General features: G+C 51.2%; 10 protein-coding genes across 10 annotated transcripts; 7 read left to right on the top strand and 3 right to left on the bottom strand.

Annotated features, from left to right (window-relative positions):
• Positions 1-76: 76 nt before the first annotated feature.
• Positions 77-2616, bottom strand: N7473_008346 (putative actin polymerization protein Bzz1; the record flags this gene model as incomplete). The annotated part of the gene is made up of 6 exons (XM_057154286.1): positions 77-471; positions 526-1663; positions 1731-1811; positions 1866-2393; positions 2484-2510; positions 2572-2616. The coding sequence occupies 6 exons, from the start codon at positions 2614-2616 to the stop codon at positions 77-79; spliced, it is 2214 nt and encodes a 737-aa protein (XP_057008624.1).
• Positions 2617-3308: 692 nt separating this feature from the next.
• Positions 3309-5137, top strand: dbp5 (ATP-dependent RNA helicase DBP5; the record flags this gene model as incomplete). The annotated part of the gene is made up of 4 exons (XM_057154285.1): positions 3309-3396; positions 3652-3808; positions 3867-4602; positions 4661-5137. The coding sequence occupies 4 exons, from the start codon at positions 3309-3311 to the stop codon at positions 5135-5137; spliced, it is 1458 nt and encodes a 485-aa protein (XP_057008623.1).
• Positions 5138-6344: 1207 nt separating this feature from the next.
• N7473_008344 (uncharacterized protein) lies at positions 6345-7688 on the top strand (the record flags this gene model as incomplete). Its single annotated transcript, XM_057154284.1, has 1 exon — positions 6345-7688. One exon carries the CDS (start codon positions 6345-6347, stop codon positions 7686-7688), a length of 1344 nt encoding a protein of 447 aa, XP_057008622.1.
• Positions 7689-7791: 103 nt separating this feature from the next.
• Positions 7792-10541, bottom strand: N7473_008343 (fungal specific transcription factor domain-containing protein). The gene is made up of 6 exons (XM_057154283.1): positions 10238-10541; positions 10123-10180; positions 9093-9855; positions 8619-9039; positions 8278-8569; positions 7792-8210 (listed from the first exon to the last, which is right to left on the bottom strand). Exons 1-6 carry the CDS (start codon positions 10240-10242, stop codon positions 7848-7850), a joined length of 1902 nt encoding a protein of 633 aa, XP_057008621.1. The 5' UTR covers positions 10243-10541; the 3' UTR covers positions 7792-7847.
• Positions 10542-10667: 126 nt separating this feature from the next.
• On the top strand, positions 10668-12663 carry N7473_008342 (putative GTP cyclohydrolase II). Its single transcript, XM_057154282.1, has 5 exons — positions 10668-10834; positions 10893-11504; positions 11558-11848; positions 11920-12201; positions 12254-12663. Exons 1-5 carry the CDS (start codon positions 10745-10747, stop codon positions 12257-12259), a joined length of 1281 nt encoding a protein of 426 aa, XP_057008620.1. The 5' UTR covers positions 10668-10744; the 3' UTR covers positions 12260-12663.
• A 163-nt stretch (positions 12664-12826) lies between these two features.
• Positions 12827-13819, top strand: N7473_008341 (dihydrodipicolinate synthase family protein; the record flags this gene model as incomplete). Its single annotated transcript, XM_057154281.1, has 1 exon — positions 12827-13819. One exon carries the CDS (start codon positions 12827-12829, stop codon positions 13817-13819), a length of 993 nt encoding a protein of 330 aa, XP_057008619.1.
• A 1461-nt stretch (positions 13820-15280) lies between these two features.
• On the top strand, positions 15281-18337 carry N7473_008340 (basic helix-loop-helix domain-containing protein; the record flags this gene model as incomplete). The annotated part of the gene is made up of 1 exon (XM_057154280.1): positions 15281-18337. One exon carries the CDS (start codon positions 15281-15283, stop codon positions 18335-18337), a length of 3057 nt encoding a protein of 1018 aa, XP_057008618.1.
• Positions 18338-20999: 2662 nt separating this feature from the next.
• On the top strand, positions 21000-23034 carry N7473_008339 (ferric reductase family protein; the record flags this gene model as incomplete). The annotated part of the gene is made up of 5 exons (XM_057154279.1): positions 21000-21600; positions 21652-21899; positions 21956-22361; positions 22418-22579; positions 22637-23034. The coding sequence occupies 5 exons, from the start codon at positions 21000-21002 to the stop codon at positions 23032-23034; spliced, it is 1815 nt and encodes a 604-aa protein (XP_057008617.1).
• A 339-nt stretch (positions 23035-23373) lies between these two features.
• Positions 23374-24229, bottom strand: N7473_008338 (putative EF-hand calcium-binding domain protein; the record flags this gene model as incomplete). The annotated part of the gene is made up of 2 exons (XM_057154278.1): positions 23374-24104; positions 24169-24229. The coding sequence occupies 2 exons, from the start codon at positions 24227-24229 to the stop codon at positions 23374-23376; spliced, it is 792 nt and encodes a 263-aa protein (XP_057008616.1).
• A 595-nt stretch (positions 24230-24824) lies between these two features.
• Positions 24825-26081, top strand: N7473_008337 (alpha/beta hydrolase; the record flags this gene model as incomplete). Its single annotated transcript, XM_057154277.1, has 2 exons — positions 24825-24912; positions 24979-26081. 2 exons carry the CDS (start codon positions 24825-24827, stop codon positions 26079-26081), a joined length of 1191 nt encoding a protein of 396 aa, XP_057008615.1.
• Positions 26082-26106: the final 25 nt, after the last annotated feature.

The following is a 26106-nucleotide window of genomic DNA, read 5'->3' as shown; positions in this document are numbered from 1 at the left end:
ACTGGCATCCCCCCAAAACCACCATCGTGGACCGTGCTGTATTACAGGTTATTCTATACACATCACGAGATCTGGTCTACACCTCCTGGATGTAGTTTGCAGGAACACTCTTAGTAAGTCCACCACGCTCCACATCTGCCCACCCATCGCCACTATCACGAGTCACAAGAACAAATCGATCGCCCTCTGCCATCGACCACTCTGCATCACTGCGCGCCTCATAATCGTACAAGGCTTCGACGTACTGAACTTTCTTGGCGCCGCGGCGGGGCGCCACTGCCGGGCCCACGCGTTTCGGCGCCGCACTCCCTGCCAATGAGGCAGAGGAGTTCGAGTATATTGAGCCCGGTCGGTCGGTGAACGCCGGGCTTGCCGATGGTGCGGGTGATGGCGTTGGCGCAGCCTCAACATATGAGGATGGAACGAGACCTTCTTGCGAGCCCACGCGAACACGCATCCAGCCAGATCCGTCTGCAATAAGGTCAGTATCGTTACAAGTACAGTGAAAAAGAGAAATATACTTACCATCCGGCTCGACGATGGCCACATCATCCCCTTCATGGACTGTCACCTCATCGGCTCCAGTCGCTTGGAATGCGTAAACCATCTTACCCCGCGGCTCCTGTGATCTTGGAGACTCGGCGATAGGCGGCGGGCTCACGTATGTAGTTGGAGGTGGAGCCAAGACTCTGTGACGTTTAGCTGCAGCGGGCTTTGTGTCTGCCACAGGAGCAGGGGCAGCTTCTGCCGGGCTTTCGGGAGTCGCTTGCGCTGCGACATTGGTGACCGAGGCCGATCGAGCGGTGCTGGCAGCGTATCCCGAGCTGAGGGAGTTCATGGTGTTCTGGCGAGTAAGAGATGGTGCAGCACTGGATGCTGTAGCGGAATCACCATCGACTGCCGGCACGGACCCAGCTTGCTCCTGTCGCTGGACCTTGAGCTTCTTCTTGTCTTCCTTCGTTTGCTCGCCAGGGCACTCGGCAGGCACCTTCATCTGACATTTGCTGTGGCAGGTGTAACCACAGTCCCGGCAGTCGAAGCCTTTGGCAGAAAGACCCCAGATGCGCTCACCACAGAGATCACAGTTTGTGGGGATTTTAAAGGTTTGCGATCGGAAATTGTGATTCTTGGCTCCTAGAGACAAGTCTCCTGCCACGGATATGATAGTGGATGTTTCCACCTCCGCAGTGACCCACTTCCGTTCCACCTCATGTAGAGCTTCCTGCAGATAGAAAATGCCTCGCACGACGTCGACCTCATTGCGCTTGTCGTTGCCTTGCTGAATGCCCTCGCGCGCCTTTTTGCCATTTTCTACTTCGCGTCTCTTCTTATCCGCCTCAACCCGCAATTCGCGTACCTGCGTCTTGCTCTTTCCAAGTACATTGCGCAAGAATACCTTGGCTGACTCGTCGGTAATAATGGATGCATCATCGTGCCACACCGCACAAGGCTCGAAGCCCATGTTCGCAGGCTCCTGTGATTGGGAGATATTGTGCTGGAGGAACATCATGGAGTCAAGTCGAGGATCATTGCGAGGAATCTCCGCCAGAAGATTGGTGGAATGGTTTAAGCAGTTTGTTAGGGAGGACTTTTCGAGTTCCGCAGCAAGGGACCACAATGCATTGAGTCTTCGAACTCGGGTTTCGTTCAGATCTTGCAATCCCTATCCAAAAAAAATCAGAACTGTTCAGATATGTTGAAAAGGATAGAAGAATATAGGGCGGACTTACATCCAAGACCTCAGGGACGTATTCGTGGTAGAATTTCTCCTTGAGCTTGTTCGTGACATTGATGCTGATAAGATAGAGATTCTGCGCGAACAATTAATCAGCGATACGGCCGTTTCAAAGTCGGAAAAATAGCACCTTATAGTTATTCATCTCGAGAATCTGCTGTTGATATGCATTCTGAGCCTTGACTTTGCCATGGTCGAAGGATGATTCCGTCTTCTTCCGGCGAGATTCAACCTCCTGGCAAGCACCATCATATTTACCCTTGGCCTTCTTCAATTCGCCATAAGAAGCCTCGCGTTCCTTTTCCAGTTTGGTATGATAGTCAGCATGACACTTGCGAATCTCCTCGAATTGAGCAGCAGCGTGTTTCAGCGGTTCTGCCACATGTCCGACCAATTCCGTCGCAAATTTGTCTCGCTCGGCGGCATGGGATTCGACAGCATTCAGTTGGGTTGTCCACGTCGTCAACGAAGCACTTTCGAGGGACCCGGGGGTCAAGGAAGGGGTGTCGCCGACACTCAAAGAGCTGATCTTCTTGGATTTGCGGTCATGGTATTTCTTGCATAGTGCCGACAACTTCGCCGCATATTCCTTTTCGATGGCGCTTCGCTCGCGATAGAATTGTTGGATCTCGTCTAGCCACGATATGCCGTTCGATACCTGTGCGACGCAAATACATTAACTCCAGACTCGGGCACGAGGTATGATGACGCTTCTTTGCGGGGAAGGGAGCGGATGCGGGCAACGTACCCACGCATTGACTGGTTTGAAGTTGTCCTATTCCCAGATATGAGATCAGCCTAGAGAACACCTCAACGATATCACAAGTGCGACTTACCTTTAGCTCCGCTCCAAACTGGGGAGCAATGTCAGCTGCCGCCATGGCCGTAGTGAGGTCGCAACCAAATCACGCATGAGCTAATGATGGGGTCTCGAATACTGAGAACAAATTGTCGCCTTGGATGAGTAGCCTGACTCAAATAGACCACTTGGTAGTATTTTGAAGGGCAAACAGGTTACGCGACTACTCGTTCGAGTAAGAAGCCAATTCGGACAGAAGAACGATGATCGCAACGCCCAAGTTGGGGAGAAGGCGGGGAGCATCGCCGGTGCCTGTGACAATACCTTACGTCCACGTTGCGTTTGCGGGTAGGTGTCACCACAAGCAACTCATCTTGGCCAATACCATACAGTTTCCACTCTTGCCCAAATAGGACTAGTCCGGTATCTGCCTCATCGGCCGGCGTCATTTCTGCTGTTTTTGCGCCGCAACTCTCAACTTCTACTGAATATCTCATTCCTCTCCTCATAGGCACCCTCTTTCGGTGATTAGATTGCTGCCTCTCATCTCGAGCTGCTGCCTTCTTCCACCTTCAGCTTTCTCTTTTCCTTTTAAATTCACTTCCCTCGCATTCGAGCTTCAATCCTTCTTCCTTCCTCAACTACCCCGCGACACCCCTCTACCTCTCTGCTGCTTCCACTACTACGTGCCAACTCACCTCTCCAAACCTACTTTATCTAATTCCCATCCTTACTTCTTCAATATCTCGACAACCCGCTCCTCGACCCCACACAATGTCCGCTGAGAACAATGAGACCGGCGGCTCTTTGGCCGACCGCATCACCAAGCCAGATGAGCCTTCTCAGCCCACCACAACCACGGGTACGAGCTCAAATCCTCAGTCGCTACGCATTCTCTACAATCTACATGACCCCTCTTCGCGAAAGAATCTTCCATTGGGCACATGGCAGCTGATACCATTTCACGGATCACGCGGTATCACACCATAATGAAATGCGACAGTTAGCCTACGTGACTGTCAGGACACCTTTTGCTTAGATGCGCCCAAACCGCCCCAGAATTCGCATTTATCGCCTTTAACAGTACACTGACGCTTGATGCTTTATCGCAACACAGAATCCACCGAGAAGCAGACCGATGATGGTGCCGGAACTGCACTCCAGGGATCATCCCTCCAGGAGCCCGACTACCAGGTCGAGGTCAAGCTCAGCGACCTGCAGGCGGACCCGAACAACCCCCTGTTCTCTGTCAAGAGCTTCGAGGACCTTGGACTGTTAGTTAATTACCGACCCGAAATACAGATTCATGTCTAACAATATGACCTATCGCAGTGACCCCCGGATCCTCAAGGGTCTCTCCGCCATGAACTTCCGCAAGCCTTCCAAAGTGCAAGAGCGTGCGCTCCCGCTGTTGATGCACAATCCCCCCAAGAACCTTGTGGGACAGTCCCAATCCGGAACTGGAAAGACTGCTGCCTTCGTCCTGAACGTTCTGAGCCGTGTCGACCTTTCCACAGAAGAAATGCGGGCCACTCCTCAAGCCCTGATCCTCGCTCCAACCCGTGAGCTGGCTCGTCAGATTGTCGGTGTCGTGCACTCGATGGGTCAATTCCTTGACGGCCTCAGCATTGGAACTGCAGTTCCCGCCGATGCTTCCGCTCGGCCCAACCGGATGACCGCCTCTGTCGTTGTTGGAACTCCCGGTACCGTACAGGATATGATCAAGAGACGCATCCTGAACCCCACCCGCCTCCAGGTGCTGGTTCTGGATGAGGCCGACAACATGCTTGATCAGCAGGGTCTTGGAGACCAGTGTATCCGCGTCAAGTCGATGCTCCCTCGCACTATCCAAGTCGTCCTCTTCTCCGCCACGTTCCCGGCCCACGTTCACCGCTATGCTGCCAAGTTTGCCCCAGACGCAAATGAGATCACCCTTCATCACGAGGAGTTGACTGTTGAGGGTATCAAGCAACTGTACATGGATTGCAGCAACGATGAGGAGAAGTACAGCAACCTCGTCCAGCTCTACGGCTTGCTGACTGTTGGCTCATCCATCATCTTCGTCCGGGTTCGTATTTTGTATCCTGACCATGCCCTTGTATATTCACTAACTTCATGTTCACTAGACTCGTGCTTCCGCCGTTGAGATTGAGAAGCGCATGACCGCCGAAGGACACACAGTCGCTTCCCTCACTGGTGGTATTGAGGGCTCCCAGCGTGATGCCGTCATCGATGCCTTCCGCAATGGCGAGGCCAAGGTTCTCATCACGACCAACGTCCTTGCCCGTGGAATTGACGTTTCTACCGTTTCCCTTGTTGTCAACTACGACATCCCAGAGGTCTCTGGTCCTAACCGCAAGCGTGAGCCCGACTACCAAACATACCTCCACCGTATCGGTCGTACTGGTCGATTCGGCCGTATCGGTGTTGCCATCTCCTTTGTGTCCAACCGGGAGGAGTGGGACATGCTCCGCCAGATCCAGCAGCACTTCACCTGCCAGATCGAGCGCATTGACACCAGCGATTGGGATGAGGTCGAGCGGATCATCAAGCGGACGATCAAGAACTCTCGTGCCCAGGCTCAGTTCGCCCAGAACCAGTGAGGCGTGATGGAGATACCGCAGTTCCGGCACCAAGAAAACCTGCAATGATCCAGATGGCTATGGAGGATGGGTGCCCTCTGATGGGCTTTGTGGCTATGATCATACACGAAAGACTTACGAATCCCTCTTTTTCCCCACCGCGTTTTGCTTATGATCTGGGGACTTTCTGAAGCAGAGATAATAGATACCAAATCAACAGTTCATTTTCCAATTTTCCGGGTGTTCAGTATTATGATCGACACACTCCGATAATCTAGGCCTTGTCAAGGCTGTCGCGCTTAGCCAAACATTGCGAGTTACTGTAAAGACAAAGATTGATCTTCCGCGTACGGGGTCTTATCTATCGGGCAACCAGTGGACCCGATGAAACCCATGCTCGAGATTCCAAGCAAGAGGAGGGGTAGATTTCAAAATAGATCTGATAAGTGGACACCAGCACTGAAGTTCTCTGTGGTTCGAAGGTTGAAAAGTCACCATGCCTCTTGGGAAATGTGCTCAACGGATTATAACACGGAAACTTTGTATAGGACCCATTATTTCAAAGCTGCATGCCTCATCACATAACTGAGACGCTTTAAACTATAAAATCGAATGCTGAAGGACGTGGACTTGAAAACCACTACAGGTGGTGGAAATCTCCTTTCCACCTATGATCACTGGGCGTCTGAGTGAAGCCACAGTTCTCCTTGCCTGGGGGCTGACAGGCGCAGAGCAAGCACACAAATTCAAAATGAGCCCCAAGCGAAGAACCTCAGGGTCTTCAAGGTCACACTCAATTTCCATATTTGTGTGACTAGCGGCTTCACAGCCTTGGCCAGTTCGTATTCACCCGCGCTTGGGCCAAGAACTTCTCGGCCACCAAGCGCCAAGGTCAAAATACGAGACCCTTGCCTAGATATGGATAGCGTCTACTTTAATATATGCCAATCAAAGTGGCTTAAAGCATTAGAGTTACTTATTTTGATGGTTTGGGCTCTTTGACCTAATTTCCTTTGCACGCTATTCTTGAATTCTCTTCTCTGGACAGACCCTCACCCTCGTACCATGGACCTTAATCGGGCAAAGCGTAACTAGAGGTTCTAAACGAGGAAGGTTTATGTACAAGATTAGATCCTCCGAGAAACCTTGCTGGTTTATTTTCCTTCTGACCCCTTTTCACTCTTTGATATCTGAAAATAACACCCTCCCTCAACCGAGAGCGGGCCTGATGAGGATGAGGCTATTCACAGGCGCGGAGATCGCCCTATTGATCTCGCTACTATTCGCGGGATCCAACGCAACTCCGTGGATTGGAACGCAATATGTCGAGGTATTCGAAACAACCGTCGTTGAGGGGTTAACCCGTTCATATCTCACGAGGGCTCCTCTCGTCGAAACCTCATTCATCCCCATTAATCCAACTGCAACCAACCCCTCGGTAATCAGCACTTTCACCACAATCGAGGGCTACAGCTCCGATGTGACGGCCATCAACCTCGTCGTTGCCCCTACAGCGGGCGTTCCAGTGGGCACTAGCAACGACTATTACCAATACTATGTCGATGTAACATACACGGCGCCTGCATCATGCTCCTATACCGCAAGCGCGACGCTTACGACAGCTATCCCGGTTTATATGAACTACTACGCGGAACGATTGATCCGTCCTACGACTGTCGTCACCAGCACGGAGACATTCCAGTACATCACCAACCAGATCACCTATACCCGGGCGATGCTCAATCCCAGCGATGTCCCCAGCAGCATCCTCGCTTCTGTCAGCTCGCAGTTCAAGCCGGCGCGATATACTTCTTGCGTGCGAAACTATTACAGTGGTGGTTCTTCCAGCGGTAGCTCTTCCAGCAGTGGCAGCAGTAGTGGCAGCCATGCTGGCTGTGACGAATTCACTTGGTATATCGGTGGCTCGGCCTTCTCAGGCGGATACTGCTGCTCCGACGGCTGCCATTATACATGGGGTATCTCACCAGTCGGCCTCGTCCTAGCCATCTTCTTCTCCTGGTTCGGCTTCTTCCTCATCATCGGTTTTATCGAGAGTTGGATCATTTTCCGGCGCGCCATGGTCGGTCAAAAGGTTCGACGTGGATTGCCGTACGCCTGGGCATTCCTGGCTCCGATTCTGTCTTGTTTCCTCCTTCTCACGGTGAAGAAGTACGATGCCAAGACGCCGGATCAACAAACTTGGCTGGAGGGGAGATGGAAGGCTATGTCGGGTGGTGCAAAGGTGGGATTGTGGTTGAAGAAGTTCTTTAATCGTCGTGATCCTGCTGCTGAGGCTCTGGGTTTCACTGGGCCAGTACCGCCTCCTCAGGCTCAGGCACAGTACCCTCAGGGTCCTTATTATCCTCCTACGGGCTCTCCTCCTCCAAGTACTCCCGGTGCGCCGCCTATGTCTGCCTATCCCCCGCCTGAACAGGGATACCCTCACCAAGCATATTCTCCTCCGCCAGCGCATGTCGTACCTCAGACAGATCGGGCAACGGAGCTCAGTGCGGACACTCGGGCTAAGACAGTCTCTGTGAATGAGACTGAGAGAAGTCATGAGTTGCAATAGTGATTTTGTTGATACACTTTGGATACCTCTATTGTGGAATGTGCTTCCCAGTATTCTTTTCGAGCGACTGCTCATTTTCGCGACTTTGCATACTGTCTCATTGGATCTTATGACTGCTAGTACCCTAATACATTTAATTTTCATGGGATTTTATCGTAATCAGAATAGCCATTGATTAAAGGCAACCCCAAAATCCATGGTGTTGAACAAGTCCAGGCCGTCCACTGGGATCATCTGATCAAAGTCAAAGAGTGATGCATCGCTAATCTCGGTATCCACAATAGTATCTTGGGGCTCAAGGACTTCGTCAATGATCTTGGAGAACACTTGACTTGCCCTTTGAAATAGTGCGTAGTTTGAGTTATCTGGGCGGACAATGGTCTCGAGGTGCGAGATAAAGACGCTCAAGTTGCGAAGAAGGGCTGATCGAGAGCCTTCGTAGAGAAACGGTTCACCAGTCCGCTTTTGGTGCTGAAGGGCTTTTATAAGGAGGCTGGCACTCGGGAACCCGTAGAGGAGAATCTAGAAACAGCGATCACTCTTTTAGTGGTCTTGAACAGCATAGTGTAATAGTGAAGGTCGAACTCACTGTCCAAGTAAAATCGGGTCGAATGTCTACCATCTGCTCTCTCTGTGCTCCAATAGTGAGAACAGACGATAATATTCCAGCGCTCACAGAGAGCAGAGCCGTGCTTCCTCTAGGATTCTTCTTGCCTGCTAGTAGCCTCTGGATGAGGAAATCGTTGTACAAGTATGCCAGATAGGAAACAGTCAAAAGAAGACACACTGCTACGGGGTATTTGTTCCCCCAGCAGTGTGGTGTATATCGCAGATGAGCAGGTAAAGACTCCCACGCTAAATGACAGCGGTGAGAGATATCACTAGACAATATTAGCCCTTGTTCCACATATCAAGATAGGACTTGCTCACTTTAACAGATGGGCTGTTTGTGGCGTAACCTTCTGTAACGAGACCTCCAAGATCTCGTCACGAAACATGCTAATAATGAACCGTACTCTCATCCACGAGGAGCGTTGGAACACACCATGAACATTCCAATTGTTGGCATCAAGATCGGTGGGACAATATTGAAGATTCGTATCTTCAGGCGCAAGCGCATCATCGCTAATGTCGAGAGGCATTCGGCAATCAGAATAGCGTAAGGGAATCCTAGGAGGACGTCCTAGAAATGTGGCAATGCTTTTATCAAGTTGGTAGGCGGCAGCAAATTGCCTACGGCGCGCTTCGAGTAGAAATTCTGGGAGCTGATCGGAGCTTTTCGCGTCGCGGTGCAGACCCAGTGCGAAGATGTCTGTCGACAGGTCGCCCAGTCGGCTCCAACAATGAGGGCCTATTAATAGCTTAGCAAATATACGGATAGATTTCTGAGAGCAGGGCACTCACTAGAATCTCCATTGATCGAATCAGAAAGCAAAAGATTCTCATGCACAAGCCAGATCGTCAGATCGTTCAGCGGTGTAAGAATCTTGCAAATGTATATGGCAGCATCACTAGCTGCCAGCATTTTTCGCGCGAACTGGATAGGCGACGATTGGCCGTCAAACTTATCACGAGCTAGTCCCAGATACCGGGCTCTACCAGCAATGGAACAGATGACTCCAATCATTTCTAGCCGGATAGCCGGACCCGTGAAGAGCTGATGGAAGTCTTTTCCAGCCATAGTTGGCGCGACCTCAAATGTCTCTGCTGTGTTCTGAATTATACGTACAGTGATTGAGGATGTCAAGTCCTCGATATTCCTTACACGGGGACATTGTTCACACATTGCCTTGAAAGGGCCAATGCTGTTCAGGATGAATGGCGCAGGGATTGCGGCACTCTGACTCAGGTCATAATACTCGCGCAGCAGGGACTCTATAGCGGAGAAATCCCCCAGAGTCAACAGGATCTCCGAAATCTTCTGAACCCAGTATGGTGGCAGGACACGCTGTGTACCTTCAACGACGTCCAAGCCCTGGCCAGCAGATACAAGGTCCACATCGTCAGTCAGAGGAGACACGAAACTTGTAGGACCAAAATACCCCGCAAGCAGCGGTTTAGACCTTGATCCTACCTCTCGCGACGATGTATTCTCATTGGATGTATTTGGTAGATTCGAATTAGAGGAAGTTTCGCCAGACTGGGAATTCCTAAACACAGCCATGGCCTAGATTAGCACCATTGTATTATCTCGCAATTGAAGATCAATTATGCAGATATCGGAGGTTCCCGACGGCCAATACACCATTCCAGATTAGATCTACGTGGGGACGTACCTGCTTTGGGCCGCACGGTCAAATGGAACCCCTTCTGCCAGTGGGAAAATCTGCCTCGTTCTAGTTCGGGTCAGGGGCGCTGGGTGATAGAAACAACGCGCCGCAATTCCGCGATCTTTGCACCGAGTACATGTGGGCAATGCATGATCACAGCGCACCTTGTCGCGTCGGCAGGGCTCGCACGAGGCCGGTTTGCCGTTGCGACGACGCGCACTACTAACAGCAAGGTTAGCGTCGGGGCTTCCAGTCGTTCGCACTTGTATGGTTACAAACCTCATGAGTGATGATAAAGATGAATCTTGATGTTTTCCATACCCTCTCGATCGCAAAGTCCAGCCCGCGAGAGTCCTCACAGGGCGAAACGCAGAGCTGGCTAGGCAATTCCTGCTCGGTGTTCACCAGTCCGGCAAGTCTGGCGGAACCCCGAGAATTCCGAAGTTAAGCGGGGTGTGGGTCGATCATCTCGGACGCCCCATAGCAGCCGAGAGATTGTATAGCGGTGGGACCAGAACAATAATCAGGGACCATTGCCTGTCTAGCTTGCATCGTACAGGTAGCATCCATCCATCGATACCCCTCTTAGCCAAGATAAACTGCAGGGAGATTGCAGCGTGCAGATAACAACGCGACTTTAGGTGACCGCCGCTTTCCAACGCCGCAGATAAGCTGATAACGTGCGGGGGAAGTCACATGGCCGGTCCCCCCTGCAGTGTGACCCTTTCAACATTCACCCAGCTTCTTCAAGACCCAACAAAGTCTTCTTTTCATTTTTCCTCCATAATGCTAGAATCTGAAATTATTGCCAAAATGCCGGAACCAACACCGCCGTCTCCTAAATCACCCAAGTCGCATTACAGCAAGCATATCATTGTAGGACTGAACTACCTGGAGGGCTTTACTGGGAGCTTGGGACGCTAACTGGCAATAGTTGACAACATACCCCGGTCAAAGTGGTATTGACCCTGTGCCTTTGGAATGGGGTGCTGGAGATGCCAAATCTCGTGGCCCCGTGGTGGTCTCTCGCAGCGGTAACCTCGTGAAGCGCCGCAATGCCATCGGTGCGCATGGCGGGAGCTACAGTATCTACAACGCGTTGGCTGTTGCTTCCGGCGAGTTGGATGCGGCCTTCCGCCCCGATCTACGCAACAGTCAGCCGACCTTTGACTTCCCCTGGCAAAAGGCGTGGGCAGACAAGACCAAGATCGTATCAATGGACCCATACGGTCATGATATTCTCAACCAGTATAAGGAGGAGCTGGAGGCGGGCTGGGACATTCGGCCCACAATGGCGGTGACACGAGCTAACATGAAGTTGGCGGAAATTGCGGACTCTGTGCGTGACGGGCAGCTCGAGGTGGATGGCTCTATTGTGGTCGACTCGTCTGGCGAGGTGCGAGTGACAAAGGTTGCAGTAGAGCCGGTCTGGTATTTGCCCGGTGTGGCCGAGCGATTCGGCGTTGATGAAGGCACTCTTCGTCGTAGCTTGTTTGAGCACACAGGTGGCAGTTATCCCGAATTGATCACCCGTCCCGACTTGAAGGTATTCCTTCCACCGATTGGTGGTCTTACTGTTTATATCTTCGGACCCCCGAGCGAGTGGCCGATGAGAATGTTAAGCTGGCGCTTCGTATTCACGATGAGTGCAACGGTAGCGACGTGTTCCAGTCCGATATCTGCACCTGTCGACCATACTTGGCCTTTGGTATCCGTGAAGCGATCCGCGAAGCACAGAATGGCGGGAGTGGCGTGGTCATCTACTTCCGCAAGGAAGGCCGTGCCCTTGGTGAGGTGATCAAATATCTCGTCTATAACGCCCGAAAGAGAGGCGGAGATACTGCCGATAAGTACTTTACGAGAACTGAGAATATCGCCGGAGTGCGGGATGTACGTACAACCTATCACTTCCTTGTGTTCCACCTTTCTCCAAGTATTTGCCCTAACACATCACTTCCCAGATGCGATTCCAAGCGCTGATGCCAGATATCCTCCACTGGCTCGGTGTCAAGAAGATCGATCGCATGCTATCCATGTCCAACATGAAGCATGATGCCATTGTGGATTCCGGGATCAAGATCCTCGAGCGTATTCCCATTCCCGATGAAATGATCCCCAGTGACTCGCGAGTCGAGATTGACGCCAAGATCAATGCTGGGTACTTCACCACCGGTAAACAGATTTCCATGGATGAACTGGCCGAAGTTCGTGGTCGTGGCTGGGAGAAATGGGAGGACATTGAGGTATGTGAAACACTGGAAGGGCTAGGGAGTTGTCAGCTAATACGCATCGCAGCACTGAGAACGATCAATTCTGCTACATAAATTGGATGTCAGGTTTCAAATGTAGGTAATTAACTAGTTTCCACATCCCAGCTTCTACCAATAGCCTATACGGAAATGACCTCTGTTATAAGGTTCAGTGAATTGGTAGCTGTGCGTTGATCGCATTTGTGAGATCGAGTTTTTTTTCACTCTGGTTCTTGTTTCTGTCTTCACACTTTTCAAATAGCATAGTTAGGTATTCCAGTCATTAACAAGGTTATTCTACATCAGTTCGGGAACTCGCCGTTGTTCTCCACGCTTAGGTAGTTCGAGCACTCGGCATCATGCCCGGTCAAGAAGCTATCGGCGACACTCCGACGCGGATACTTTTCCACCTTACCTGACCCCGCATGAATTCCAACTTAAGTAGCAACATCTGCCATAAAAGACATTAAACTGTTTAATTAAATTATTTCAAGTATCCAAATTCTTTCTTGCAATAAGCTACGTTTCTCGAGAGTGAGCCAGTTACACAGCTGCCAAGAAATTTCGACCTACTACAGCTACGCCTAGAAATATATTGTCAACCCCCCAGGTCGACACAATGGGATCACAAGCACCCCAAGTTTTTTCACAGCCTCGCATCCCCAAATCAGGTGTCTGGTGTCCGGCAGTGACCATCTTCGATCCAGTCACTGATACCCTGGACCTCGAATCACAGAAGAAATACTATGCATACCTGTCGCGCAGTGGCTTGGCTGGCCTGGTCATCATGGGCACAAACTCCGAGGCTTTCCTCTTGACACGCGAGGAGCGTTCACAGTTGATTGCAACTGCGCGCGAAGCAGTTGGACCCGACTACCCTCTCATGGCTGGCGTGGGTACACACTCCACCAAGCAAACCCTCGAGCTAGCACATGATGCAGCAGCTGCCGGCGCCAACTATCTGTTAGTTCTGCCGTCGGCCTACTTCGGCAAAGCAACCAATATGAATGTCGTCAAGCGCTTTTTCGCAGACGTGGCACGGCAAAGCCCCTTACCTGTGCTCATTTATAACTTCCCGGGGGTCTGCAACGGGGTAGACATTGACTCGGAGACCATCACAGAGATCGTCCGGGAATCCGCCGCCGCTAGCCCTAATGGAGTCTCGAACATTGTCGGCGTCAAATTGACATGCGGTTCAGTGGGCAAAATCACACGCCTCGCTGCGACATTCAGCCCGACCGAGTTTGCAATCTTTGGAGGACAGTCGGATTTCCTCATCGCTGGCCTAACGGTTGGCTCTGCTGGGTGCATCTCCGCCTTCGCCAATGTCTTCCCGAAGACTGCCTCGAAGGTGTATGAACTTTTCACTGCTGGGAAGCTGGCTGAAGCCATGGAGCTGCAGCGGGCCTCGGCGCTAGCTGAGACACCTTGCAAGGGTGGGATCGCATCGACGAAATATGCGGTGGCGTTGTATTCGGCACCAGCAGCGGGGATCGACAAAGCGCTGGAGCGACTCAAGCCACGCACACCGTACGAGGAGGCCGGGGACGCGGTTAAGAGGACGGTGGAGGAGCTGATGGGGGCGGTAGCTGTGACCGAGAAAGCATTATAAAGCATGTTGACGATAGGGTTGTATCTATAGTTTCAGAATCAGCCCAACGAAAGAAGATGATCCATGGCTCGAGATATGGTGTTGCGTAGTTTTGAAGGTTCTGTTCGCCGAACGAAGACCGATTGGGGGCTGGAGAAGCTGCTGCCCCTATGACGCAGAGTTGTCTAGGTGCGGGCGAACGCCTTTACATTAGTCTGCTTTCGAGTGAGGGGCTTTTTGAGTGATGTATCCACCGACACCGGATCCTCGACCCACAAGGACTTTCCTTGAGAATGGACAAGAGCATTGGATTGGTGAGACTCGCCGTTCCTTCGAGTTCCGGGCCTACCAGCGTAGGGAGAGTGGGGACTGGCACGATCAGATAAGATCAAGACGCGGCATCTTCTGATTTTTCGAGGTCTTTGGGTGGCACCCAGTGGAGAGCCAAAAAAAACATCCTGCTGATCGGTGAGCGAATTCCGAGCGAAAATTTCAATCTCGTTTGTAGTCTTGGGTTGAATATTGAAAGATGGAAGGAATCATTAATTAACTATGCACCTAGATGCGCTGAAGGATGATCCTCAGGCGAGAAAATCACATGAGAAAAGCTGAGTCATCAGGGGAGAGTGGGGGCTTTCCAGGGGGCCAATCAGAAAAGGGTGTAATATACAGTCAGATAACGAAGGTGAACGCACAGCCTACCCACAATCTCCCCTCTTACTCAGCCACATTACCGTTACCGTACACTTTTACCGACTGGCCGGCCAGCCGGAACTGCGGCGAGCCGCGATCATACGACGACTCAAATTGCCCCAGTCGGCCTACCGTCGAACTTCGCTGGTGGCTGCCAGCATTGTTTCGCGTTTCGCGTTCACTCAACAACGAACAGGAAATTATCAAAGGCCTCTATACTCTGTGTACCTCATATCTGTTCCGATCTTGCCTGGTGCGAGTCGTCCGGTCCACAACCACATCACCACCTGGAGATGATCGCCTTTGCAGGGAAGGTCCAATTGACTTGAGAATCCACCCTCCCCCCCCCCGTTACAAGGGCCCGCCTAGGCTGCGACTGAACTGGGTGGGTATCTCTTGACTAACTGCTTGCCTGCTGTCCCAAATGGATTTGCCCTGAACTTGGACTCTGACACTTCCCCCTTCAAGACTTTGTATCTCACACGTCCCTACACGCCGAATCATATCTGTTATCCCAAGCCCATCAACTGGGCTTTTCTATTGGTTTGTAAGTTTCTCGAGTTGTCTGTTATCTGCTAGGTGTCTGGCCCAATCATACCCAGCACCTTGACAGCCGAAGACTCAATTCTGTCCAAAAATTCTGTCCAAAGACTTGCTTGCAGGCTTAGATATTAACATGCTGCCTAGTTTTGACTACCCTGTCTCGTATACATCGCCATCCTATTTCAATCAGCATCCACATCGGCCGAGGAATCTCGCCGTAGATGCCCGGACACCGCGTCTGTAGGCATGGACAATGACTTTCAACTCTTCTCTTCCCGCCGTCACTCGGGCGGGGATGAGTCTCAAGCAATGTATTCGCAATCAGAAGATCCCAGCCAAGATTGGACCCAGTGGATGCGATGGGATGAGCCCATGTTCACTGAAAGCAACCAAAAGCACATGGGCCGAGCATTGGACCTCCCCTTCGTCTCCCCAACCACCACATCCAGCTCTCCCGGTCAGATTCACTCTGCAGAATTCTCTCCAAACCTCCCACTCGGTCTTATGGAGATACCATCCGGTAATCACACCGGGCTGAACCGCAATGGCAGTATCAATGGCACACATTCTTCGACTATCGCAGGCCACCAGCAATTAGGCCTTGTATCTCCAATCTCCAGTGTCGGCACAAGTCGGAAGCGAAAGACTGGTAGCGATGACGACGCCACTACAGTTACTGGCCCTGTCGAGTCGGGCAAAAAGATGCCTGCGAAGAAGCGCGCTCACAACGTCATCGAGAAACGATATCGAGCCAACCTTAACGAGAAAATTGCAGAGTTACGTGACAGTGTGCCGAGCCTTCGAGCGACGAGGAATGCCAACGGCGATTCCAACGAGGACGACGAAGATGCCGACGGTGCCACTCCCGCCAACAAGCTAAACAAAGCTTCCATCCTGTCAAAGGCAACCGAATACATCAAACACCTCGAGATCCGGAACAAACGACTGGAAGATGAAAACACAGCTCTGAAGAACCGGCTCCGTCAAGTGGACAAGGCAGCCGATCAGGCTGTTACCTCAAGTGCCTCCGTGTCTTCGCCTAGCAACTACACTGCTTCCAGCGATTCCGGTACCTCCCCCAGTGTATTCTCCAACCCCGAGGAAATCAATGAGACCTCCCCAACCCCCACAAACCCACCAGAGGGCCTCATCAAAGTCCCTGATGCGTTCAGACGCATGCGAGAGGAGGGTGCAAAGAGCGGTGGAATCTTCTCTCAGTCTTATATTCAGTCTACACCCAGAGCCTCTGAATATGGTCGCGAGGAGGGATCACGCCGACGGTCGAAGATGCCTAACAAGTACATGCTTGGGGCACTTGCTGGTCTGATGGTTCTTGAGGGCTTTGGGTCGGACAAATCTGAGAGTGAACAGAAGGGGCTACTTGCCGTCCCGTTGAATTTGCTCAGTCGCTTGCAATTGCCTAAAATTCGCTACATCGAGTATTACATGAAGAGCTTCTGGTCCTCGTGGCACACTCGAGCCATCTTCCACGTTCTTCTGCTTGCTACTCTCGTTGTTGGGAGTGCTTTCATCGTCTTCGTCTACCTCTTCAATGCCCAGCCCATCACCCAGCGCCCGCATGGGAAGGCTGTTACGGAGGGCAAAAATGCACCGTCATCATCTAGCGACTTCCGCCGGCAGGCTTGGCTGACAAGCATGCAACGAGTCGGTGTTCCACGTCACAGGTTCTTCCGTGAGTGGTACGTGGTGACATCGAGATGCTTCGAGTACGTTCTGCGATGCATCATGGGATGGAAGCTGTACTCGTGGGCAACCGGTATCACCGAGGAAGATGAGAAGGGCCGTGTCAAAACATGGGACATTGCTATTGATGCTCAGCTTACGGGTGGCGATATTGAGATCAGCAAGAGTCGTCTTGTGCTGACCATTTTCGCCGCCGGTACTCTGCCTCGAAGCCCCATGCGGATGATGCTCAAGGCTTTGCACGTTCGCATTCTTTTATGGCGAGTCGGTCAGCCTGGATCTTGGACCTTCCATGTCTCAAACGATATTGCCCGCGCCCTGGCCAAATACCAGTGGGCGGTTGCGAGGGATATCAACGATGCACTGCCGGAGGGTCACCCTGATCAACTCCCCAGTCACCTGGCTGCCCTTCTCAAGCTCGACTGCGAAGATGTGATGATTGACAGTATCATCCAACGCGCAGTCAATCTCACCTGGAACAGACCCACGCAAGAGGGCACCGCCGATGACGAAGTGCTGCTAGATGTCGTGGAAGAAGATCCGGCCATCCAATGTTCCGTCGATGCTCTTGCTGCCTGGTGGTCTAGCCACCTCCTTCAGAATGCGCTCCTCAAGTACCTGGAAGCGAGTGAAGGTGTCCCGACCTCCAAGTTGAGCCGTGACAGCTTCAAGGAGAAGATTCGGATGGCCCTCGATGCGGCCCCTCGACTCTCCGCAGCTTATACCCGTGCTCTCGTCATGAAGGCAGTCTTCTTCGAACAAGGCCGAGTCCAGAATGTCAGCGCCGTTCTTGATGCGCTACCAAAGGATAAAGGCGAGAAGAACCACGCTGCGAACTTCCTTGATTCCTCGCTTCCCGTCTCCGTCCGCGATGAAATCTCTGTCGCCGTGCGTTGTGCAATGATTGCAGCGATCGTGACGTCTCGTTCTGCGGGTGAGACATGTCTTCCTGCATCATTCACCATCCACAAGGCGATCAACTGGTTCAATCAGCTCCCAATTGACCCGGTCGAACTGAGTCTACTCGGATTCTCCGCTGTCTACCATCTTTTGCACCTGCTGGCCTCTGATGTCGACTATATCGCATCGTCCGACTCTTCAGCCTCATCCTCCCTAGTCTCCGAGGCTGGTTCCTCTGCGGATGACGAGGCAGAGGAAAAGCCCCGCTCCGTCGGACGTAGGCTTGCAATTTGTCCTCGAGACATTCCAAACCTGGGTCGCGTAGCAGCGGAGCTCATTTACTGGGCCCGGAATGCCTACAATCCAGCCTTCTACGGCTTTTCTTCTAGTCTCGTTGATATAATTGTCAAGTCCTGCACGACTGTCTGCTCCGACGCGGGCATCAACGTCGATGATTATCTGGAAGCTGTGCCCGAGCCCCTCCCCTCCCGGAGACGTCGTCATCGGCGTCGCCAGGGAGGATCCCAGCAATCTATTCAGAGTGACGCAGACCACGATGCGAAAGACCCGCGCATGGGCAAGCCCCTCCAACACGAGAGGTCCGCGAGTAATGACACTGGATATGGCAGTCTCAGTCTGGAGGAAGAAATCCAGTCTGCTCCTAATGTGCCTGAGAAAGTGCTGGAATGTCCGACTTAGATTCCGCTCCCTCTTTTTGTGTACACGGATATTGATTATTGGTCATGGCGTTATCGGCTTCGCCGGATTACGGGTTTCTGGATTTTTCCTGGATGAAATCGAGCGGGAGGGAAATATTACAAGGCGCATTGGGGCGTTTCTAACCTGTAGAATTATTCTTGTTTATGGCATTTTTAGATTCCCGATACTACTTTACTGCCTATACAGCATACATTCGAGGATTGTGGCTGCCTCCCGGACTCCTCTCGTTTGTCCAAACTGAAGATGAATAAGATCCAGTCGTCTATTCGAATTCTTTCTCCCTCTGTCGTGATATTGACGCTTAGAAAAAAGTCGTCTGCAAACATAATAGACTACAAGGTTCTATGTCAGCACGATTAGATTCCTGCATGAACGAATGGTGAACCCAGCCAGAACCAGTCGTTTCAGGTGCTAGTGCCGGAGTTGTTTGCCCTTCACCACGAACTCGTACTAAGCACGGCCGCTATCGCCTGGCCTGGACGGATCTCCTTTTCCTTCAGTGACGGAGGAAAGTCCTGATATTTTATCCTGATATACGCCACAGCCGCAAATTCCAACGTTGGTTAAAGCCTGACCCTGGCTATTCTACTCTAGTTGTGCTCTGGCTGATCGCCTTGGTGCTCCCTCCGTTGGACATATTACTAACATCCATCTATCCCTGTCGTGATGCATTACACTGATCGGTAGCAGTCCCAGCATACATCCTCTCACTCGTAAAATCCGATCCAAAGACATCCCCGGTAGTATCTAGGCTATCTGCCGATGTTGCGTTCCGAATTACGGCCGAAAATCTGGTCGATGTACTTCATGTCGGTTCCGCACCTCATCAGATCGGTCGTCAAAGTTGAACGAAGAGGACAACCGAAGGGGAGTATCTCAAGTATTGGTCGACTCTTGTCTTTCCAGCGGTTGACTCAAGCCACTTGGACGCCACTTAGGGGTATCGTTCCATCGACAGGCTTCTAGACTCCTCAATCTGTCGATACTATAGTGGCATCCAGGACAGTGAGGGGAAGGTCATATTTCTCTACATGGAGATGGGACAGCGGGTGGTCCTTGCATATTAGTCAATGTGGTAGGTTCGTATAGTGAACTACTGAGAGGTCTAATGAATCGTGGACGGATCTGTCACTGTATACGATGGGGGTCAACGCATTGAGACTCGATACGCTTCTAGCCTTCGTATGAGGCTACTAGACAGACCCGCAGGGCAAAAGTACAAAAGTACTCAATACAAGCAGAGGAAAATAGCATTCTGGGATCGCTGGTTGACTCCGATCTATTGCAAGCCGATCGATTCAAAAACCCACGAGAACGATGTGATAAGGGCCGGCAATGAGCCTCGGCTTTAGTCCTCAGTCTGCGGGCAAGAAATACTGTCCTGGTTGCTCATTTGGCTTCCTGGTCAACACCCTACACTAACTATTAACCACGAGGTCGCCGAGGCGACTCTGTCAAACTTTGACTATATGGGCTTCACCATCTGACGTGGGATGAGAGCTATGGCGTCATTCGGTACTACCTTGTCTCCACACGATCGAACTTGACTATTGTTTGACCAACGTTGCAGTTGCGTCCCAGACGATCGGGATTGGACCATGCTGTAAGTTCCGCGAAGAGACCTCTCTCAAAGGCATGGACGATGGATGAGCATGACGTCGAGACATCTTGCCAATGACACACATGTGTATCTATACCATATTTTTGACAATAAGCATCAATTGGAATGGCAGTAGATCACAAACAAGTTAATAGTCCTGTACTGCCAGCCAAGGTCTTTTTCTTGGGTTTCCGGGAGGGTAGAAAGAAGGGGGAGGGATCATCCCTTGGGCGAGTTGCCGAAGACGGGAGAGCATCGGGGAGGAAGGACTGTCCCAATTGATCCAACACAAATCCGTTTTCGGATAGCCAACAACAACTTGGGTCAAACGAGTCGAAAAAAATGTCGATCAGTCTAGACCAACGCCTCATTCTCCATTCTGTATCCCGCAAATGTCACGACGGAAATCCAGCATTGAACATAGAATTACGCAAGCCATGCATCAACACCGATGGTGCCTGGGTAAAGATCAGGCTTGCGGGCGCTAAGATCTAGATTTCCGAGATTCTTAGCGCCCGAGCCACTTGCCGCTCGCATACAAAACGGATAAGCTTAAGGGCTAACGGGCTTAAGCTTAGAGAGCCGCGATCTGACGTTCGCCCAATTCGGCCGGTTACACTCGTAGACCCTTCCCCCCCCCCCTTGACCCCCAAGACACGCTTCCGAGGAGATGAATCCCCGCTCTTCTAAGAATGACGATGTTTTCATTCAATCTCGGCGCACACACGCTTGTACCCCAGGGCCAGGGGTCCATGACGGCATCCATGTGCGGGACAGGCTATGGAGACTCGAATACAACGCCGTGATGTCGATAGTCTAGCCTTTTTCTCCCCTGATGTAATCTCCTTGTATCTATCTGTCTTCTTGACTTCAAGAAAACCCGCATTTCCGCCGTCTCCCTCTCCCTCTTCTTCCTCCCCGGTCCGAGTGTCTCCAAAGGAGTTGTTTGACATCCACATTGTTGGGCGACTTGGACGATCGGAATCCCTACCAACATTCAACCGGTACATACCCCTGCCATTGTCACTTACGAATGGCAAAATGGGTGTCGAACTCCAAGGAAACGGCCCTGGAGAGCCGCCCATGAATCCTGCGCTGGCTGTTCCTCTCTTCGCTGTGGGAGGATTTGCCGCTGTCCTATTCCTTTGGAGAACAATCATTCGTATTCGACACCGTCGTCGGTCAAAATTGGCTGGACAGGTAGATGATCAGGCCCAGCTGTCGCAGACGAGTAACCTGAACGCAAGCTTGAAGAAGCATGTGTTCTACGCTCCCGCCTGTGGCACCCGCCACAGCCGAGAGTTTAGGTTATTCAGGCTCCACATGGGAACGATCCCCTTGCGGCTCGAGATGATCCTGCTGGTGATCTATCTCTTGCTGAACTTCATTTTCGTCGTTGTGATGGTGGATTGGTGGAAGGACTTTTCTGATAAGATGTTCCAACTCAAATATGCTGCTGGCCACTTGGCTGTGATGAACACGCCGGGTTTGGTGCTGAGCGCAGGGCGGAACAATCCTTTGGTACAAATGCTTGGACTTCCCTTTGACACGTTCAATTTTATGCATCGTTGGGTTGGTCGCGTGATCGCTGCAAATGCGGTGGTACATATGAGCGCGGTATTGGCGAACCAGGCTTACATGCGTACGTATGATCTAACGCAACAGGGACGTTTCGCTTCTAACCTTGATGCAGATGGAACGAACTATATTCTATACACTATTTGGCAGATGCCATTTTATGTTTATGGCCTAGTGGCGCTTCTTGGCTTTATTTTCATCGTTCTGCAATCATCGTCGCCGGTTCGACATGCCTTTTATGAGCTTTTCCTTCATCTCCACATTGCTCTGGCCGTCATGTCTTTCGTGGCGTTGTGGTATCATCTCAAGAACTTGTTGCAACAACGGGTCTTGCTGGGCACGTTGATTCTTTGGGGACTTGACGTACGTCTATTCGTCTTGAATCTCTTCAGATGTTGAAAAATGCTGACATGCCACAGCGCGTCGGTCGACTTGGAATTCTAATTTGGCGCAACTGTGGTAAGCGACGGACCACCGCGACTGTGGAAGCATTGCCGGGCTCTGTTGCGCGTGTGGATATTGAGGTTTCTCGAGCCTGGAAATTCCGTCCTGGCCAGTACATGTACTTGTACCTTCCATGTCTAGGCCTCTGGACATCTCATCCTTTCACAGTCGCATGGTCCTCAACCGGATCCGATTCATTGGACTCCGCTGAGAAGCGCAGCTCAAGCGATTCTTTCGCCTCGCTTCTGGGGGATTCTGAGAAGACCACTATGTCGGTTTTGATCAAGGGTCAAGATGGTTTTACTAAAAAGCTTCTCCGAAAGGCCGAAGACTCGCCTGATGGAAGAATCAAGGCTACGGCTTTGGCCGAGGGACCGTTCGGTATGAAAAGTTTCCGAATTATCTAGGATACAATCATTGCTAACATTGAAACTCAGGTGGCATCCACTCCCTTGCGTCATATGGAACTCTGCTTTTGGTTGCAGGTGGCATCGGCATTACTCACCCAATGTCTTATTTGCACGAGGTGGTCACCAACTTCGCCTCCCGAAAGACGGCAACACGAAAGGTGCATCTCGTATGGATGATCCGCAACCTAGGTATGATCCAGTCCAACGACATCACCTTTTGACTCTTTAACCCTGATTGATGTTTAGATCATCTCGCATGGATCCAAACATGGATGACCGATATATTCGGCCACGACTCATTGAATGGCACCAACAATCTCAAGGGAGATACATATTTCCAAATCCCAGGGCTTAGGCTCTCCATCAGCATCCATGTGACTGGTCACAAGGATGATCCTGAAGAGTACATTTCTGCTCTAGATACGATGTGGACCGATAGTGCACCTTTCAATGTGCCTGTCAATATTCACCATGAAAAGCCCTCTTTCCGTGCTCTCCTCGAGAATGAGAAAGCTGAGCAGGTTGGTGCGCTGGCTGTCAGTGTATGCGGTCCAGGTGGACTTGGGGATAGTGTCCGTGATGCTGTTCGTCATGTCCAGGGAGAGAAAACAGTTGATCTGTTTGAGGAAACTTTCACGTGGTGATCATGCGAGAGATAGTTTTTACTGTGTTAATAGTAATTTTCTGAGATACGTTGATATAGATCTCAAATCAGAGACCTCTGGGAGGTTTAAATATTCGATATATTGAGTTTTAAGCCTATCGTGAATTTAAAACTGGCCATCCACCTTTGAGATCTGATTTTCTTCTTAGCATCTCACAGCCAAGGTTCACTAGGATGACATAAAACAAACTCCAAGCTTTCTATTGAGTATCATCTAGAGCATGCTATGTTTATATAGCCCTGTACATGTTTTCCCAGACCTTAAGAGGTAAATGTTGAAAGTAAGAGAAACCCATGACCCATCACATCCCCCGTCATTTCAGCCAGCAGTTGGCTCTTCCGCCAAAGCCCACCGCACAAGCTCCGCAATAGTATCACTAACTTCCTTAACACGAGGAATTTCATGCCCTCCTTCATGATTGTATGTCTTCCTTCTCTCAGGCGTACTGATCGCAGACAGATGCACTCCGGCGGCATACCGAGGATCCCTAGAGCCATATATATGGACCGTAGGTATCGCAATACGGAACGGGCATTCAATTTCATTCCGCAATTGCTGTTCCGAGAGATCTCCATTCAGGGACTCCAGTCCCGACCAACGAGCAGCGCCCTGCGTAAGGATTGCAGAATTGCCAGCCTGCTTCGTCAATGCATCCCTAGATGTCACATCCCGCTCACGCGCTTTGGCGGAAATGTGGAACCCAAGTTCCTCGAGAATCGACATAGAAGGACCGCCACAGATAAAGATAGCCGTTTTGAAAGGCGCCGGTAGATGCGGCGTTTCTTCTTGATGTAGAAGCAGAGCAGCAGAACCAAGAACACAACCCTGCGAAAACATCATTGCCGCGTCGTAGGGGCCATTCTCTTCGATATATTCATTCAACTCGGCGACCGCGGCCCGGACTTCCTCAGCTGAGCCATTCTGCTGCCACCAAGAGTAATAAGGCGGATCATAAAACAAGTCCACTCCGGCAGCAGGGCTGCTTTCAAATGGACCGTCTAGGAAATCGAATTCGATGTCCTGGTCCGCCAATCTCGAGCGGAATGATGCTGCGGGGTAGTAAGATCAGGACTAGCTCATTTTCGAGGGTTTGACGTTGACAGAGGATCTTACAGGTCTGCGATCGGAAAATGGCGCCACTGGTGCCCTTTCCATGGAGGCAAAGGACCTTCATTGCTGATCGCGAGGCTAAGATTGGGGGATGAGAGTCGGTGAAGGAGGGGAACTAGATTGGGGGCGGGGTGATGCTGTTTGTATGATACGAGTAAGCGCAGTGCTGACGTATGGGGCCAGGTATGGCGAAATAGGTGGTTGCAGAGATATGTCGTTCTTCGATAAGGTGGATTCTGGAGAAATGAGATCTTGAATTGTAGAAGCAAAAAATATGACTTGCAGATGGTTACGACGTAAAATTGCAACGATGCAAGTACAGACCGACATTTGAAGCATCGTGGGGTTCTCCGACCGAGGAGTACAGATGATAGCTGGCGCATTGTCAGAAACCCATCTCAATGATAGATTATAGACACTGCCTCTATTTCTAATGACCATAGTATCAGTTACATTCCTGCAATTTGAGTTCTCTGTAATCTGATCCTAGCTCTATCAATCACCAAACAACCTTCTCAGCAATAGGCCGTGAAGCCGAGGTCCTTACCTAATAGTGCTTGGTGAGTCTTAAGCTGCTCCTCCGCTACCTCCGCTCTCCGGCAACACTGGAGGTTCAGTGCTCACCCGCAATCTTCTGTTCGGAATTGAATTTTGACTCCATGTCAAGACTTCCGACAACCGCGGTGGTCGTCGAGCCATTAGGCATCTCTGACAAGCTTTCCCTCGCGTGGCGTATCCCTTTACTTGGTGGGTCTCACGCGTTCCTTCAATTTGAGTCCTTACACTGGAAAGCACTAACTTCTCCGGGCACAGTCATCCGTTGCGCAAGCAATTTTGCTTCACTATGTCTGTCAACTCATGAAGTCGCTGGACTTCATTGGCGTCAAAAGCTTGCGCTCAGCTATCTACTCGCATCTAGAGTCACCTTCACGCGCAAGCAACAGGCCCAAACACGCAAAGTTTTGACAGGTCCCAGGATTCAGGAGTATTGTCGCAGACATAGCTTGCACCATAGAGCTGTGTCTGTGGATAGTGCATCTCTTTACAATGACCGCAATATCCCAAACCCAGTGCTACACTTTGTTACGCCCCCTGTGCCACAACCAGGCGGTCCGACGATATTCTACTTCCACGGTGGCGGGTACCACAACCCGATCAAAGCGGCAGGCCACGTTCCGTTCACACTGCAATGTGCGGCGGCCAGCAAAGCACAGCAAGTCGTATTTTTGGAGTATTCTTTCAGCCCCGAGCAGCATTATCCATGTCAGCTAGTCCAGGCAGTGGCTGGCCTCCGGTATCTTCTTGATCAAGAGTCGATCCAGGCAGAGAACATCATCCTCGGCGGCGATAGCGCAGGCGGCCACTTGGTAGCGAGTCTGTTAACTCATATTATTCACCCATCCCCATACGCCCCTTCCATTGATCTTGGTGGCCATCAATTCAAGGCTGTCCTCCTGGTGTCTCCTTGGATGGCGATGACAAAGGAGGAAATCAGGGATCTCCCACGAGCGCATAACGATTACCTGAACCAAGAGAGTGTCGTCCGATTTTGGAATATGTTCAGACCAGGTGCAAACGAAGTGTGGAGCAATCAATGCGAGACGCAGGACGCGGTCGCAGTGTGGAAGAGGCTCTTTCCTGGTGGAAATGGACATGCCATATCTCGCAAAGCAATTCTAGCAGTAGGGACTGCAGAAATTCTTTTTGATTCCTGCGTGAGCTTTGGGCGGGACTGTATGGGATTTGAGAGCATTTATGTCGATGGTCAACCCGGCCTTGACCTGGTGAAGAAAACGGATTTTGTTCTTGCCATAGCCCCGGGCGAGGCTCATGTCCAGCCTGCAATAGACTGCGCCCTCAAGTATTACGATGGGAGGATGATGAGGGCAATTTGGACTTTTTTGAAAGCTTGTTAGGAAATAGAAAATGCTGGCCGTTGTG

The sequence above is a fragment of the Penicillium subrubescens genome, assembly GCF_028828155.1.
Source record: "Penicillium subrubescens strain IBT 31985 chromosome Unknown utg000005l_segment0_segment0, whole genome shotgun sequence".
Classification (NCBI taxonomy): Eukaryota; Fungi; Ascomycota; class Eurotiomycetes; order Eurotiales; family Aspergillaceae; genus Penicillium; species Penicillium subrubescens.
The sequence above is the reverse complement of the archived record's forward strand: the minus strand, read 5'-3'. Positions and strand labels throughout refer to the sequence as shown.

Bases quoted from the DNA above. Each gene is read 5' to 3' on its own strand.
- N7473_008343 (XM_057154283.1), bottom strand. The intron at 9,856-10,122 runs GTGCGCTGTGAT...GTGCTAATCTAG, and splicing joins AGCCCTGCCGACGCGACAAG to GCCATGGCTGTGTTTAGGAA. The intron at 8,570-8,618 runs GTGAGCAAGTCC...AATATTGTCTAG, and splicing joins CAAACAGCCCATCTGTTAAA to TGATATCTCTCACCGCTGTC.
- N7473_008342 (XM_057154282.1), top strand. From the start codon at position 10,745: ATGCTAGAATCTGAAATTATTGCCAAAATGCCGGAACCAACACCGCCG. The intron at 11,505-11,557 runs GTATTCCTTCCA...CGGACCCCCGAG, and splicing joins TCACCCGTCCCGACTTGAAG to CGAGTGGCCGATGAGAATGT. The intron at 11,849-11,919 runs GTACGTACAACC...ATCACTTCCCAG, and splicing joins ATATCGCCGGAGTGCGGGAT to ATGCGATTCCAAGCGCTGAT.